This window comes from Aquarana catesbeiana, linkage group LG13 (genome assembly GCF_042186555.1).
Source record: "Aquarana catesbeiana isolate 2022-GZ linkage group LG13, ASM4218655v1, whole genome shotgun sequence".
Taxonomy (NCBI): Eukaryota; Metazoa; Chordata; class Amphibia; order Anura; family Ranidae; genus Aquarana; species Aquarana catesbeiana.
In genome coordinates, this window is record NC_133336.1 from 201375030 (window position 1) to 201391116 (window position 16087).

General features: G+C 45.1%; 2 protein-coding genes across 4 annotated transcripts in view; both read right to left on the reverse strand.

Annotated features, from left to right (window-relative positions):
• Positions 1 to 16087, reverse strand: part of LOC141117699 (NACHT, LRR and PYD domains-containing protein 3-like) — a 2363088-nt gene that overhangs the window by 321316 nt on the left and 2025685 nt on the right. The window lies entirely within an intron of this gene.
• LOC141117536 (NACHT, LRR and PYD domains-containing protein 3-like) overlaps positions 1 to 16087 on the reverse strand; it is a 387369-nt gene that overhangs the window by 235696 nt on the left and 135586 nt on the right. The window contains exon 6 of the mRNA XM_073610435.1: positions 63 to 128. Coding sequence (XP_073466536.1) covers positions 63 to 128 — 66 coding nt within the window. The remainder of the gene's footprint in view (positions 1 to 62; positions 129 to 16087) is intronic.

Below are 16087 nucleotides of genomic sequence, written 5' to 3' on the forward strand. Positions count from 1 at the left end.
CACCATCTCCGCACCTTACACAAAGTGATTGCTGTGATAGATACACAACGGGTTTTATTTACCTTTCAGCTCCGGAGTCAGGGAATGTCCGAGTTCATCCAGCAGAATCTGATCCGGCAGACCCTCACCTATAGAGAGGAATATAAGATGATGGCTCTGAGTCATGTATGATTGAAGCTGACCTTTCACATACACCAAGCTACACATTACAATTATGTCCAAGCAGCAGAATATAACGAATCCTATGTTACATGTATCATGTCAGAGTAAAATTCTCCATATTCTGACCATATATAAATATACAGAAGTGATCTGATTAAGATTGTGTTCTGAATAAGTGTATGGTATGGAGTTGGCGTGTGATATTGGAGTGGAGAGAGATAGAAAAGGGCTCTGTACATTGCTACTAGCAAGTTAGTGTGCTATAGTGTGTTACAGGTTAGAGTAAAAATAGTGATAGTGCAGTGTGAGTGTAGTGCAACCATTCATTTTTATAGTTTAGTGTTTCAGGCTGTGATTACTGCAGTATAGTAAGGTGCATTAGCGCGCGTTTACTGCGGTATATTGAGGTGCGTTTGTGTATGTTTACTGCAGTATATTGAGGTGGGTTTGTGATGTTTACTGCAGTATATTACATTTTTACATTTTAGTTAGGTTGCAAAAAGACACAAGTCCATTCAGTTCAATCCAAAAAAAAACATACAATCCCATTCACACAATCCTACACCCACAGTTGATGCAGAGGAAGGCAAAAAAAGGGGAAAAAATTCCTTCCTGATCCCTTTAGAGGCAATTGGATTTACCCTGGATCAACTTTACCTATAAATGTCAGTACCCAGTTATATTATGTACATTTAGGAAATAATCCAGGCCTTTTTTAAAGAAATCTACTGAGCTGGCCAGAACCACCTCTGGAGGGAGTCTATTCCACATTTTCACAGCTCTTACCGTGAAGAAAAAAATTAATTGAGAAACTGCACTATCAAAAAGAAAAGCACCATAAACCAAGCAGTTTGATTCAAATAATTTATTAGTTGAAATCTGTATAAATGACAGACTTCCTAAATAGGACACCTTTATATATTTAGAAAACATAAAACATATAACATGTATGTAGATGTATCAACTTCACAGTGGCTAGAGTAATATATCACATGACTATAAGGAGATATTACTCTGTTATACATGGAAAGTTACCTCCATCAATATTTGATACAATCAGTGTCTAGTTTTGACTCCATTCTTTGGCCATTTATGAGCTTGACCTTTGTGATTAAAGATATCCTTTTTTTTAACAAAAGCGGAACTTTATTCAAAGTCAGTATATACAAATCAATTTACAGTACATTGCAAATGAGATTAAAGTATTGGTATGAGTTCAAAATGTTATTCCCACCAAGTAATTATAATATCAATAGCTGACAAGTGTGCATCATAAATAGAAAAATGGGAGTTAGTAAGTCTTTACAAGAGGACCCCCTCACCGGAAACAGTAAATCCTGAATAAGTGCAGTATAAAAAGGGAGAGGAAGGGGAGGAGGAGAACAGGATAAATGGGAGGTAAGAGACGTGGGGGAGAGGGGAAGGAGGACATGTGCCAATGGTTCCTAGTTCATAATCTGCCCTACCAGACTAAGGGTCTGCATCTTGGCTAGGAGGAGCTATCTCCAGTGGAAAGGATCCCCAGGAGTCTATTCAGGAGGACCATATCTTGTCAAACTTACTCAGACAGTTTCTATTGATATATGTTATATAGCAGGGATTTGCAATTAGCAGACCTCCAGCTGTTGCAGAACTACAAGTCCCATGTGGCAAAGCAAGACTCTGACAGCCACAAGCATGGCACCCAGAGGCAGAGGCATGATGGGACTTGTAGTTTTGCAAAAGCTGGAGGTCCGCTAATTGCATATCCCTGTTATATGGGGTATTCCTCCAGGTGGTGATGGTGGGCAGCAGCTCAGATTTCCATCTCAACAAAATCTCCCTACGGGCATAGTAGGTGACATATGCCATGAACAACTTCTTGTATTTTGCCACACTAGGATCATTAATCACATTTAACAACAGTTTCTGGTTGCAGTGGGATAGAGGTTTCTGCTGCCTGATTAACATCTGCCAGGACCTGTTCCCAGAACCCCTATAACAAGGGACATGACCATGTCATATATATAAAGGAGGCCTCTGTATCTCCACATCTAGGGCATTTTGGGGACCTGTCCAGATAAATAGAAGCCAACCTCAGAGGTGTGTAATAGGCTCGGTGTAAGAACTTTAACTGTAGGAAGCGGTCCCTAGCTGAAATCATGATCGAGACATATGAGGAGACCCACGTCTCCCAGTCCTCCTCAAGGGATGGCAAATCCCTTTTCCATCTTGCATATAGTTTGGTTAATTTAGTGGGTATGGAGGCTGATATGTGGAAATATATTGCTAACAGGGGTGCCATGAGGACCTTGGTGGGTAGCAACCGCTCTACTGGGTCCGACTCGAGGTTAACACCACCAGGAAGGATGCTGAAAGGCATGCCTCATCTGTAGGAAACGGAAAAACATCCAGTTTGGTAGGTTGTGTTTTGTTTTAGGTTCTGGAAATGTGCTCAATCTACCCTCTTTGACCAGATGCTTTAGGCCAGTGGTCATCAACCCTGTCCTCAGGGCCCACTAACAGGCCAGGTTTGCAAGATAACTGAAATACATCACAGGTGATATCATTTGCTGCTCAGTGATTGCAGTATCCTAGTCTGCATCTCCCCAAGGTAATATAGAAAACCTGGCCTGTTAGTGGGCCCTGAGGACAGGGTTGATGACCACTGTTTGAGGCCCACTACTCCTCTATTGGCCCACACCTGTGGATCTGGCATGCTATGAAAATGGGGAAGATTAGGTTTCCACATAGGGGTGCATGGGGAGAGGTAGTACCCGGGGAGCGAGAGATTGTCCTGGCTCAATGCCAAACCATAATGGTTGTGCGCATTAGGGTTGTCAGTTTGGGGTGAGCCCTAACTCCATGGAACACTAGGTTACTAAGTGCAGAATACAATCCCAGGATCACTGCTTCCAAGGTCACCGCCGGGTTGTCTCTAGGTTGCGAAAACCACCAGCGGGCTGTAACTAGTATGGCTGCATATTAGTATTGCTGGAAGTTGACAATTGCAGTGTGGATAGTGCCAGTCTTGGCACCCTGCCCAACCATATAAAGGAGGAGACTATAGATTTCAATTTATTGAAGTAAAACGCTGGGATTAGGAGTGGACTATTTCTAAAAAGGTACAAAAATTTTGGGAGGAAGACCATCTTTACTAGATTTACTCTACGACCGGGGTTTTAAAGATATTGTTTTGTCTTCAATACAATTTTGGCAATTGCTACCTCTGCTCAGTGTGCACTTTAATACAAATTGAATTCTCATAGTTTTTTGATATCTGAGATAATTATCTTTATCATAGAATTTGCAGCATGTGGGTTGATAATCCGGATTGTCTTTTTAACAATGTTTTGTATACGTTATATGTTTTATGTTTTCTAAAAATATAAAAGGTATTCTGTCTTTGATACAGATTTCAACTAATAAATTATTTGAATCAAACTGCTTGGTTTATGGTGCTTTTCTTTTTGATAGTGCGGCTTCACTATCTCAATTTAATTTTTGCTAACCATTAAAAGCACAACCACAGCACACAGGTGAGTCAGTGGATTCTCTACCTCTCTACAAACGGTGTTCCGTTTTTTCTTTTCCTTACTGTGAAGAAACCTTTCCGTATTTGGAGATGAAATTCTTTTTCCTCTAGACGAAAAGAATGCCCCCTTGTCCTCTGTGCTGACCTTAAAGTGAATAACTCAACACTAAGTTCACTATATGGACCACTTATGTATTTTTTTTTATAAGTTTTATTGAATTTTGTTAAACATTAACAGAGTGAAAGAAGGTTACTGATAACATATATTGTACAATGTAGTAATACAACGCGGAGCTGTTACCACATAGAATCAAAGGATAGGCATTAAATAACAATGCTGCTTATGCAGATTTTCAACATAAGTACAAAGTTGGGTAAATACGTAATCAACCTGGAAAGGAAATTCTTTTCCTTTTTTCCTTTTTATTAAATGGTAGAGTATCTCGTGTTTCCTAGGCCATGGAAACATTAGATACAATAGGTAGTGTGTGGAGTGGTGGGGTGATGGGGTGTCGAAAGATAAGTGAGGTTAAACCAGTACAGGTCAACCCAAGACCCGTTCACCCCTAAAGGGATCATACTGTGAGTGGGAGGGGACCCTTAGTAATCACATATATGTTATGGACCACTTATGTATTTATGCATGTTGATCATATCCCCTTAATCTCTTCTCAAGAGAGAATAAATTCAGTTCCGCTAATCTTTCTGCAAAGCTGAGCTCCTCCATGCCTCTTATCTGTTTGGTTGCCCTTCTCTGCACTTTCTCCAGTTCCCAGATATCTTTTTGAGAACTGGTGCCCGAAACTGAACTGCATATACCAGATGAGGTCTTACTAATGATTTGTACAGGGGCAAAATTATATCTCTCTCTCTGGAGTCCATACCTCTCTTAATAAAAGAAAGGACTTTGCTTAATTTGGAAACTGCAGCTTGGCCTTGCATGCTAATTTTAAACTTATGATCTACCAAAACCCCCAGATCCTTCTCCACCATTGATTCCCCCAGTTGTACTCCCTGTAGTATGTATGATGCATGCATATTCCTAGCCCCCAAGTGCAGAACTTTACATTTATCAGCATTAAACCTCATTTGCCACATAGTTGCCCAATTAGTTCATTGAGGTTGGTTTGTAAATTGGAGACATTATTTTACTGCAAAGCTTGGTGTCATCTGCAAAGACAGAAATTGTACTATTATTTCCATACCCTATATCATTTATAAAGATATTAAAAAGTAGGGGTCCCAACACTGAGCCTTGGGGTAAACCACTGATAACCTTAGACCATTCAGAGTTATGCCCTGTACACACGGTCGGACATTGATCGGACATTCCGATAACAAAATCCTAGGATTTTTTCCGACGGATGTTGGCTCAAACTTGTCTTGCATACACACGGTCACACAAAGTTGTCAGAAAATCCGATCATTCTGAACGCTGTGACGTAAAACACGTACGTCAGGACTATAAACGGGGCAGTAGCCAATAGCTTTCATCTCTTTATTTATTCTGAGCATGCGTGGCACCTTGTGCGTCGGATTTGTGTACACACGATCGGAAATTCCAACAACAGATTTTGTTGTCGGAAAATTTTATAGCCTGCTCTCAAACTTTCTGTGTCGGAAAATCAGATGGAAAATGTGTGATGGAGCCTACACACGGTCGGAATTTCCGACAACAAGGTCCTATCACACATTTTCCATTGGAAAATCCGACCGTGTGCACGAGGCATAAGATTCATTAACCACTACTCTCTGAATTCTGTCTTTTATCCAGTTTTCTATCCATTTACAAACTGATCTTTCCAAGACTATAGACTTTACCTTACACATTACCTATGTGTGGAGAACTGTGTCAAATGCTTTTGCAAAATCCAAGTATACCACATCCACAGCCACCCCTCTGTCCATGTATACCACGTCCACAGCCACCCCTCTGTCCAAGTATACCACATCCACAGCCACCCCTCTGTCCAAGTATACCACATCGACAGCCACAGCCACCCCTCTGTCCAAGTATACCATGTCCACAGCCACCCCTTTGTCCTATTGACATGCGTTAGTGCATGTTTACTGCAGCATATTGAACTGCATTAGTGTACACTTACTGCAGTATATTGAGGTGCATTAGTGCATGTTTACTGCAGTATATTGACATGCGTTAGTGTACGTTTACTGCAGTATATTGAGGTGTGTTAGTGCACATTTACTGCAGTATATTGAGGTATGTTAGGTGTATGTTTACTGCAGTATATTGACATGCGTTGGTGCACACTTAATGCAGTATATCTATGTGCATTAGTGCACTTTTACTGCAGTATATTGAAGTGCATTAGTGAAGTTTTAAAATGAAAAACAAACCGAAGGCGCTTCTAAGTGCAGTAACACAAAGCTTAATTTATTGCCCAAAGTTAAAAACACACTTACTAGAAGTAGAAAAGGGAAAGGCTCATCATATCCATGATGAGAAAGGAGGTATGAGGTCCAACAATGGGCAGCCCTGAGGGTGGAATTGTTTTTCCGGATGGAAAAAAAATATTTTTTTGTTTTCTCCGGGTTTTGGAATTTCTGGATTGGGGTCTGGAGTCCAGAGGCTTCATAGAGATTTGAGTGGGCGAAGCCTCTACCCCTGTGCCCCTCAGCCTGTTGCTGACTTACTGCCATCATGCCTCTGCCAGCCGCAAGAACAGACCACACCTCTGCCTGCTACCTGGACTATGGAAATAATTAGCTGTAGCAAGAGGCAGTATGTTTATAAAGGGCTGGAGAGCAGTACAATAATGAGTGTCTGCAGGTAACATTGTACCAAGACCAATATTATGGCTGTGCTTGCTGTCTCTGCCTGGACAATTTCTATGGACTGTGCTGTGCTGACAATATCCTTGTGCTGACTATAGACAATATTCCTGCCTGCTGCCTGGATAATTACTATTGCTGTCACTAAGCACATCCCTGCCTGCTGCCTGGACCAGTGCTCTGCTCTGTGGACACCTACTAAAAGCACAGGTAATGCTTTTTTTACCCTTTCCGCAATACAATTTATTTTGGATTGTAATTCTTGGTATGTACATGTACATGCTATGTGTTAGAAATATGAAGGGCCTTCAAAAATGATAGGTTGCCAGGAAATTATTTATGTAATTTATGCTCCTAGAACGCCTGAAGGTGCTACTTGGATGTTGGGCCTCTGTATGTGGCCAGGCTGTGTAAAAGGCTTACACATGTGGTATTGCCATACTCAGGAGGAGTAGCAGAATGTATTTTGGGGTATCACCTTTGCTATGTACATGCTATGTGTTGGAAATATCTGATAAATGGACAACTTTGTGTAAAAAAAGTTTACATTTTTTTCCACATTTTCCAAAAACTTCTGGGAAAAAAATGAACCCTTTAAAAGACTCATTATACCTTATAGATTATACGATGGGGTGTTTGCTTTCCAAAATGGGGTAATTTTGTGGGCAATTCCATTGTCCTGTGCTCCAGGGCCTTCAAAAGTGTAATAGGTGGTTGGAAATGAGATTGTCAGGAAAATAATTCCTCCAGGTGTCTTGGCCATGTTCCTGTGCGCAAGTGCGGCGGAACGGCGCTACGACGCATGCACATTTGCACGCCCAACTTGACCCTTTAGTTGGCCTATATAAATGACTCTGGTACTCAGACAAATTGCTGGTTCGTCTTCAGCTTCCTGTTGTTCCTTGATCCAGTTTGTTATACCTGATTACCTGCTGTGACCCGGATCTTGACTTTGCTTCTCCTCGACCTGACCCTCGGCCTGTTTAATGGATTCCGCTCTTCTCCTGTGTTTGACCCTCTGCCTGTGACTCAGATCTGCCTACTGTCTCCTTGCCCTTGAACCTCAGCCTGTGACTTGGACTTGCCCTGTGTCTCCCAGACACCATACCTCAACCTGTGTTGGAATATCCAGTTCTTCTGTGTTTGACCCTCAGCCTGGTTCTGGACTTTCTGTTTACCTTATTCCAGTGTGCCATCTCGTCTGCCAATCTCTGCACAGCTGCTCATCCATGCCAAGACTACCAATCCAGTATTCACCTTCCTGCTGGGTATCCTGTGCCTCTTTGTGCCATCCACTCCCTGTCTTACCTCCAGGGGGCGGACTGCGCTTAGTCGCAAGGGTGAACCGCTCTCGGCATCTCGGCCTTGATAAGTACATTCCTGATAGTATGAACCAGCCATGTCAGAGGCCGACAGAGTGCCTTCTCCCCTTGAGATCCTGTGCCAGCAGGTGTCAGCACTTACTGATGCAGTTCAGAAGTTACAAGAGGGCTACACCCAAATAGATGGTCGTCTCCAGCAACTTGCCGGGCCATCCGCACTACCTACCTCAGCTCCTGCACCCACCAGTGGGGACTCCTCTCCTCAAGTTTCATCCAACCCTACGGTAATTATGGCTGCCCACACCAGAGCGATTTCATGGCGACCGCAAAAAGTTTTGAGCCTTCTAAAATGCCTGTTCTTTGTATTTGGCTCTCCAGCCTAGAACTTTCTCCTCTGATGTGGTAAAAGTGGGCTTTTTTATCTCGCTCCTGGCTGATGAACCACAAACCTGGGCCCACAGTTTTATGGAACAGAGGAGCCCTGTGTGAAATACAATTGACACCTTCTTTGAAAGTATGGGACAACTGATGACCCCCAACGCATAGCCGAAGCTACCTTACATAACTTGTCTCAAGGGCGAAGGTCAGCTGGAACGAGCCTGCCCGTAAGTACCAGTTCCGCCAAAGGTTATCTGAAGTTCTCAAGATGAGTTGGCCAGGATGGAGACTCCTGCTACTTTAGGGGACTTGATCCAAACAGCCACCAAATTAGACAGGCGCATGTGGGAGCGGCGCTCAGAACGCTTTCAGGCTCCTTGTCCCAGCTGGATGCTTCCCAAGCCGGTTCCCATCCACCTTTCATGGCTTCTCCAGTCTCCACTCCTTCTGAGGTCGAACCCATGCAATTAGGATTGGTCCATGCTCCTCTCACCCCAGAAGAAAGACAACGCAGGCATCAGGCCTACCTGTGCCTTTACTGTGGGGATATTGGACATTTTCTCTGCACCTGTCCCATGAGAACTAGTAAGTCCTACTCTCAAGTTGTCATGAACTGTTGTCATGAACTACCAAGTCTCTGAATTTTCTCAAACTTACGTCACCCTCTTTGTCTCCCTACAGTTGATGGAAAAAGAAACCCGCCTGCCAGCCATAATTGATTCTGGAGCATGCAGCTGCCTTTTTGATGCTTCACTAGCTACTAGTCTTCATATTCCTCTCTTAACTAAATCACAAAGCTTCCAGGTACACCTGGCTGATGGGTCTCTTCCATGCTCTGGACTTATCACCCAAGAGACCAGACCCATTCTTATCACTACAGTTTCCGGTCATCAGGAGTTCCTGCGTTTTGACATTATCCCATCTCCTATGTTTCCCATCATCCTGGGGCATCCCGGGCTACAGGCACATGAACCTTTAATCCAATTGGAAGAAGAAAGAGGTCTCCTTTTCCTCCCAATACTGCTCCCAGCACTGTTTCCTCACAGCTCCAGCCTCTTGCTCCACCATAGTACCAGCACTTGACAGCCTTCGGCATGTACCTCCAGTTTACCTTGAATTTAAAGACATCTTTGACAGCCATGGCAGAGTTCCCTAACTGTAAAGCCCCAGGGGGGGATGGCATCCCCATGGAAATTTATAAGACTTACTCTGAGATACTACTTCCCAAGCTACTAAATGTTTTTAAGATCGCCAGGGAGCATAATACCCTACCGCCCTCCATGTCTAAGGCCCACATCATGTTAATTCTAAAACCAGGCAAGGACCCAGTGGACCCGGCCTTGTACAGACCGATATCCCTACTACAGTCCGATATAAAAATATTAGCTAAAGTTTTGGCTCTCAGGTTAAATAAGGCTATTGCCTCTATTATACATCCCGATCAGGCGGGGTTTATGCCCAACAAATCCACGGCAATAAACCTTAGAAGATTATTTCTTAACATGCAATCTCTGCCGGATAACAAAGGTAAGAGGGCTCTTCTGTCACTAGACGCTATGAAAGTGTGGAATAGCCATATTTATGGGAGGTAATGAGGTGATTCGGCTTTGGTGAAATGTACATTTCATGGGTGCATTTGTTATATCACTGCCCTCAGGCGATAAATAGAGAAGCTGGTAGAATGTCGCTACCCTTTACTCTGGGCCGGGGCACACGGCAGGGGTGCCCTTTGTCCCCCTGCTGTTTGCCCTGGCATTAGAACCACTGGCAATCCGGATTAGAGATCACAAGATATCACCGGCTTCTGCTATGGAGACAGACAGGAGAAGGTGATGCTCTATTCCGACGATACCAGGATTCTATTGAGAGATACGGATCAATCACTAAGAAACACAATGGATACAGTGGTTTGTTTCGGGGAATTTTCAGGCCTCAAAATAAACTGGACCAAATCAGCCCTAATGCCGATAGATGACGTACAACTACTAAATGAAGAGAGGGTGGGGGATATACCTATAGCTGCCTCCTTTAGATACTTGGGGATCGAGGTTTCCCCAAAGATCAGGGAATACAGTCAGTTAAATATCTTCCCACTGTTGGTAAGATTTTGTTTACGAGTCAAGACCTGGAATGCTCTGTGTATGTCAGTTGCAGGCAAGGTGAATCTAATTAAAATTATTCTAATGCCTCAATTGCTATATATACTGCACAATTCACCTGTAGTGATTCCACTAAAGATTTTCAGGATAGTGAATGCCATTTTTCGTGAGCTGATATGGAAGAATCGTCCACCTAGGATAAAACTAGAAAATCTCCAACGCCCTAAAGATAAAGGTGGTCTTGCATTACCGAATCCATGGCTTTACTACTTGGCATCGCAAATGCAACATTTGATAGGTTCCATGGTTATGGAGGGAGACCTTACAGACAGAACTCCTAGTGCTTCAGAATATATAATGCTACACACGATAGGTGGTAAGTCTGTTCCAACCGCCCTAGAGGCATCAGCTTTCGGAAAACCTCATAAAAGTTTCCCTACACATGCCCTTATACAAAAGGTATGGAATAAAACTAAGTATGTACAGGAGGCGATAGCCATTAATGAGTATAGCCCTATTTGGGAAAATGCATCCTATCCAGAGCTGGCTAAACTACAACATGCGGAGAGGTGGAAGAGGTTTGGTATTTTTTACTTAACGCAAATCATAAGTGAAGGAAAATTACGATCTTTTGACTCTTTGAGGAATCTTTATAGACTGCCAGCTTACATGCTTTTCTATTATATGCAACTTAGGCATGCATTTACAACCCAATCAAAAACCTCTGAATGGCATACTGACTCGACCCCTCTTATCGCTCTACTTAAAGCAGCAGAGACCTCTAAGTGTTTCATTTCCCAGAGCTATAGCACTTTACTCCACAAATACCTTACAAAACACCCCTTGACAGTGAAAAGAAAATGGGAGTTGGACGTAGGACTCTTAGATGAGGATCAATGGGAGGAGGCTCTTCAGTCAGTTTCAGTATGTTCACTGAACGTAACGCAAAGACTAACGCAACTATATACACTCCTGAGAACATATTATACACCTCATAGGCTACACAATATGGGACTGCTTCCCACACCAATATGTACTAGATGTAAAAGGGACCATGGAGATTTAATACATATGCTATGGCGGTGCCCCAGATTACATGTGTAATGGAAGGGGGAGGTGGACATGCTGGGTGCAGTGTTCGGGGTCTCGATTCCATTGGACCCTAGACACTGCATTTTGAATGTGCTAGACGAATTGGAATGGGACCCTCATGTCAGAGAAGCCCTCACTAGGGCCCTTTTCATGGCCCGTAAGTTGATCATGGTGCACTGGAAGTCTGAAACGCCTCCTTCAGTGAAGGAATGGGTTACCGCACTAGGCAATACACTGAGAATGGAAAAAATCATATTCCAACACAGGGGTTGTCCAGGGAAATTTGAAAAACTTTGGGAGCCTTGGCTTGGTACTCCTGGGCTAGCCCCGGATGACCTGGTCATGGATAGGTTGTTGCACCTTAACAGTGGTTGAATGCATTTTGTACCCTGCTTTAGCTTTGAATAGTGCTTGATAGCCCTGCCTGGTATGAACAGAGGGTGGGGATCATAGCGGTACTAGACATAGTAATTATATTGATTGGTAATGGGGACTAGGGATGAGCTTTGTGTTCTAGTCAAACCCATGTTCGACTCGAACATCGGCTGTTCAGTTGTTCGCCGAATTGGGCCGTTCGTGCCAAATTCGTGTGGCACATCACGGCCCATAATTCACTGCGGCATCGCAGTGCATTGCTGGCTGATGATTGGCCAAGCATGCACTATGACCCGCATGCTTGGCCAATCACAGTGCCGCCTGAACAGAGAGCCGTAATTGGCCAAAGCCAAGGAGGCTTTGGCCAATTATGGCTCAGGGGATTTAGTACACGCCCCACACTATATAAGGCCGCCTGCACGGCGGCCCTGTGTAGTGTGTGTTCTGGCGTTCATTGAGAGAGAGAGAGAGAGACAGACAGTGACATTTGATTTGAGTTAGATAGATTAGGCAGAACAGTCAGTCAGTTAGCTGCACTTACAGTGTATTGTGTATATATATGCATCCCAGGTGTTGCATATATATATATATATATATATATATATATATATATATATATATATATATATACACTGTATTCAGTTTATCTAGATCCGTTCTTATTATCTTCCTACTGACAGGCAGGCTTGTCTTGTTACAGTATTTACAACTACCTGAAGAAAATTACTGGTGTTCTTTTGATCCTATTAGTACCACAGTCAGGCAGCTAGACTATTTACAGTTAGTGCAGTGCGTCCTGCTCACAGTGTTCAGCTAGATCCGTTCCTGCTATCTTCTTACTGACAGGCAGGCTTGTCTTGTTACAGTATATACAGCTACCTGAAGAAAGATGCTTATGTTCTTTTGATCCTATTAGTACCACAGTCAGGCAGCTAGACTATTTACAGTTAGTGCAGTGCGTTCTGCTCACAGTGTTCAGCTAGATCCGTTCCTGTTATCTTCTTACTGACAGGCAGGCTTGTCTTGTTACAGTATATACAGCTACCTGAATTACTGGTGTTTTTTTGATCCTATTAGTACCACAGTCAGGCAGCTAGACTATTTACAGTTAGTGCAGTGCGTCCTGCTCACAGTGTTCAGCTAAACCTACAAGTTAGTGGGGTGCGTCCTGCTCACAGTGTTCAGCTAAACCTACAAGTTAGTGGGGTGCGTCCTGTTCACAGTGTTCAGCTAAACCTACAAGTTAGTGGGGTGTGTCCACCTCACAGTGTTCAGCTAAACCTACAAGTTAGTGCAGTGCGTCCACCTCACAGTGTTCAGCTAAACCTACAAGTTTAGTGCAGTGCGTCCTGCTCACAGTATTCAGCTAGATCCGTTCCTGTTATCTTCTTACTGACAGGCAGGCTTGTCCTGTTACAGTATATACAGCTACCTGAAGAAAATTACTGGTGTTCTTTTGATCCTATTAGTACCACAGTCAGGCAGCTAGACTAGTTACAGTTAGTGCAGTGCGTCCTGCTCACAGTGTTCAGCTAAACCTACAAGTTAGTGGGGTGCGTCCTGCTCACAGTGTTCAGCTAAACCTACAAGTTAGTGGGGTGCGTCCTGTTCACAATGTTCAGCTAAACCTACAAGTTAGTGGGGTGCGTCCACCTCACAGTGTTCAGCTAAAGCTACCTGTGGAAGGTTGGTGGTGTTCTCGTACTACAGGCAGGCAGTTGATTTTGCTAGCTGCAGTATCAGTATATATATATATATATATATATATATATATCCCAGCTTAGTGCAGCTACAGGCCATTAGTATGTCTGGAAGGCCAAGAAGGAGAGGCAGACAGTCACAAGCCAATAAGAGAGGGCAAGCAGGCTCTGTGTCTAGTGCTGGTCGTGGAGACCGTGCATCCTCATCAGCACGTGGCCGTGGGACATGCTTGGCCTTTTTTTCGGCAGCTGGCCGTGTTGAGCCGCAACATGCGGAAGACTTGGTTGAGTGGATGACCAAGCCATCCTCATCCTCCTCATCCTCTCTCACCCATGCCCAGGGTACTTTGTCTGGCAAAGCAGCGGCCTCTTCCCTCGGCTCAATGTCATCAGTGACTCCTTCCCTAGCCCCACCATGTCCTCCTGAGGAGTCCCTCGAACTGTTTGACCACAGTGTTGGGTACATGCTCCAGGAGGATGCCCAGCGTTTGGAAGGCTCTGATGATGATACTGAGCTCGATGAAGGCAGTAACATGAGCACGGACAGAGGGGGTGCCCAAGAAGGACAGCAATCTGGCAGTCATGCTCCCCCTGCTGCAGCATACTGCCAGGTTTGCTCCAGTGATGAGGAGGGAGGAGATGATGAGGTCACTGACTCAACGTGGGTGCCTGATAGGAGAGAGGAGGAGGAGGAGGAGGAGGAGGCGGCACATCACCAACAAGGCAGGATGCCCTCCAGGGACCAGCCTAAGGGCAGCACATTGACTGCATCACACCCCAAAGCTCCACATGTGCAGGGCGCTGCAGTCTCTGCGCGTTATTCAAAAAGTTCTTTGGTGTGGGCCTTTTTTGAGATGAGTGCATCAGATCGCACCGCTGCTATTTGCAACATATGTCTCAAGCGTATCTCGTGTGGCCAAAACATCTCCCGCTTGGGTACCACATGCTTGACCAGACATATGTTGACCTGCCACGCAATTCATTGGCAAGCGTATCTAAAAGACCCACACCAAAGAACAAAGAGGACCTCTCCTTGCTCCTCATCAGCTGAGATTTCCAACCCCACTATACCTTCAGTCCTCTCTGAGACCTGCAATGAGAGGAATGAAGGTGTAGAATTAGGTGTGTCACAGCCAAGTACTTGTGGGCAATCTGCTTTTGGTACACCGACGTCAGATTGTACCAGGCGAATTTCCCTGCCTTAGCTGCTGCACCGCCGAAAGAAGTTTGCTCCCAGCCATCCACATGCCCAGCGGTGGAATGCTAGCTTGGGAAAATTGCTAGCACTTCAACTGCTGCCTTTTCAGTTGGTAGACTCTGCCCCCTTCTGTGAGTTTTTGGAATGTGCGGTTCCTCAGTGGCAGGTACCCAAACGCCACTTTTTCTCACAGAAGGCGATTCCGGCTCTCTACCAGCATGTGGAAGGCAATGTCCATGCCTCGCTGGACAGGGCGGTCAGCGGTAAGGTGCATATTACCGCTGACTCATGGTCCAGCAGGCATGGACAGGGATGTTACCTAAGTTTCACGGCACATTGGGTGACTCTGCTGGCAGATGGGAAGGATGCAGGACAAGGTGCAGTAGTGTTGGAGGTTGTTCCGCCACCACGCCTCCAAAATGCTAATGATTGTGACACACCTCTCTCCTCCATCCCCTCCTCTTCTTCCTCCATGGCCTCTTCCTGTGCTTTGTCCTCGGAACCAGCGGTGCTCCGTAGCCGTTCAAGGGGCTACGCAAGTACGCAGGCCAAAAGATGCCATGCGGTGCTTGAGCTGGTGTGCTTGGGGGACAGGAGCCACACTGGGGCAGAGGTTCTGTCTGCTCTGCAGGGGCAGGTTCAGAGGTGGTTGACGCCACGCCAACTTAAGGCAGGAATGGTGGTTTGCGACAATGGCACCAACCTCCTCTCTGCCCTCCGACAGGGACAAATGACCCATGTGCCCTGTTTGGCTCACGTCCTTAACTTGGTGGTGCAGCGGTTCTTGGGCAGGTACCCGGGCTTACAGGATGTCCTGAGGCAGGCCAGGAAAGTCTGTGTGCATTTCCGCTGGTCATATAATGCCAGTACTCGGCTGACGGACCTCCAAAAGGAGTTTAACCTGCCCAAGAACCGCCTAATCTGTGACATGCCCACCAGGTGGAACTCAATGTTGGCCATGCTGCAGCGGCTGCACACGCAGCAGAGGGCAATCAATGAGTACCTGTGCAACTATGGCACCAGGACAGGGTCAAGGGAGCTTGTTTTTTTTTCCCCACGCCAGTGGGCCATGATCAGGGATGCATGCACTGTCCTGTCACCATTTGAGGAGGCCACGAAGATGGTGAGCAGTGACAGTGCATGCATCAGTGACACTGTCCCCCTTGTCCACCTGTTGGAGCACACGCTGCGTGGAATAATGGACAGGGCACTTGAGGCAGAACAGAGGCAGGAAGAGGAGGACTTCCTTAGCTCTCAAGGCCCCCTTTATCCAGACAGTGTTCCTGCATGCCCGCCGATCACACAGGAAGAGGACGAGGAGGAGGAGGAAGATAGTGTCAGTATGGAGGTGGAGCCTGGCACTCAGCATCAGCAGCAGTCTTTAAGGGATCAGTCCCAAGAAACACATGGACTTGTACGTGGCTGGGAGGAGGTGGCTGCGGACCATGTCGTCC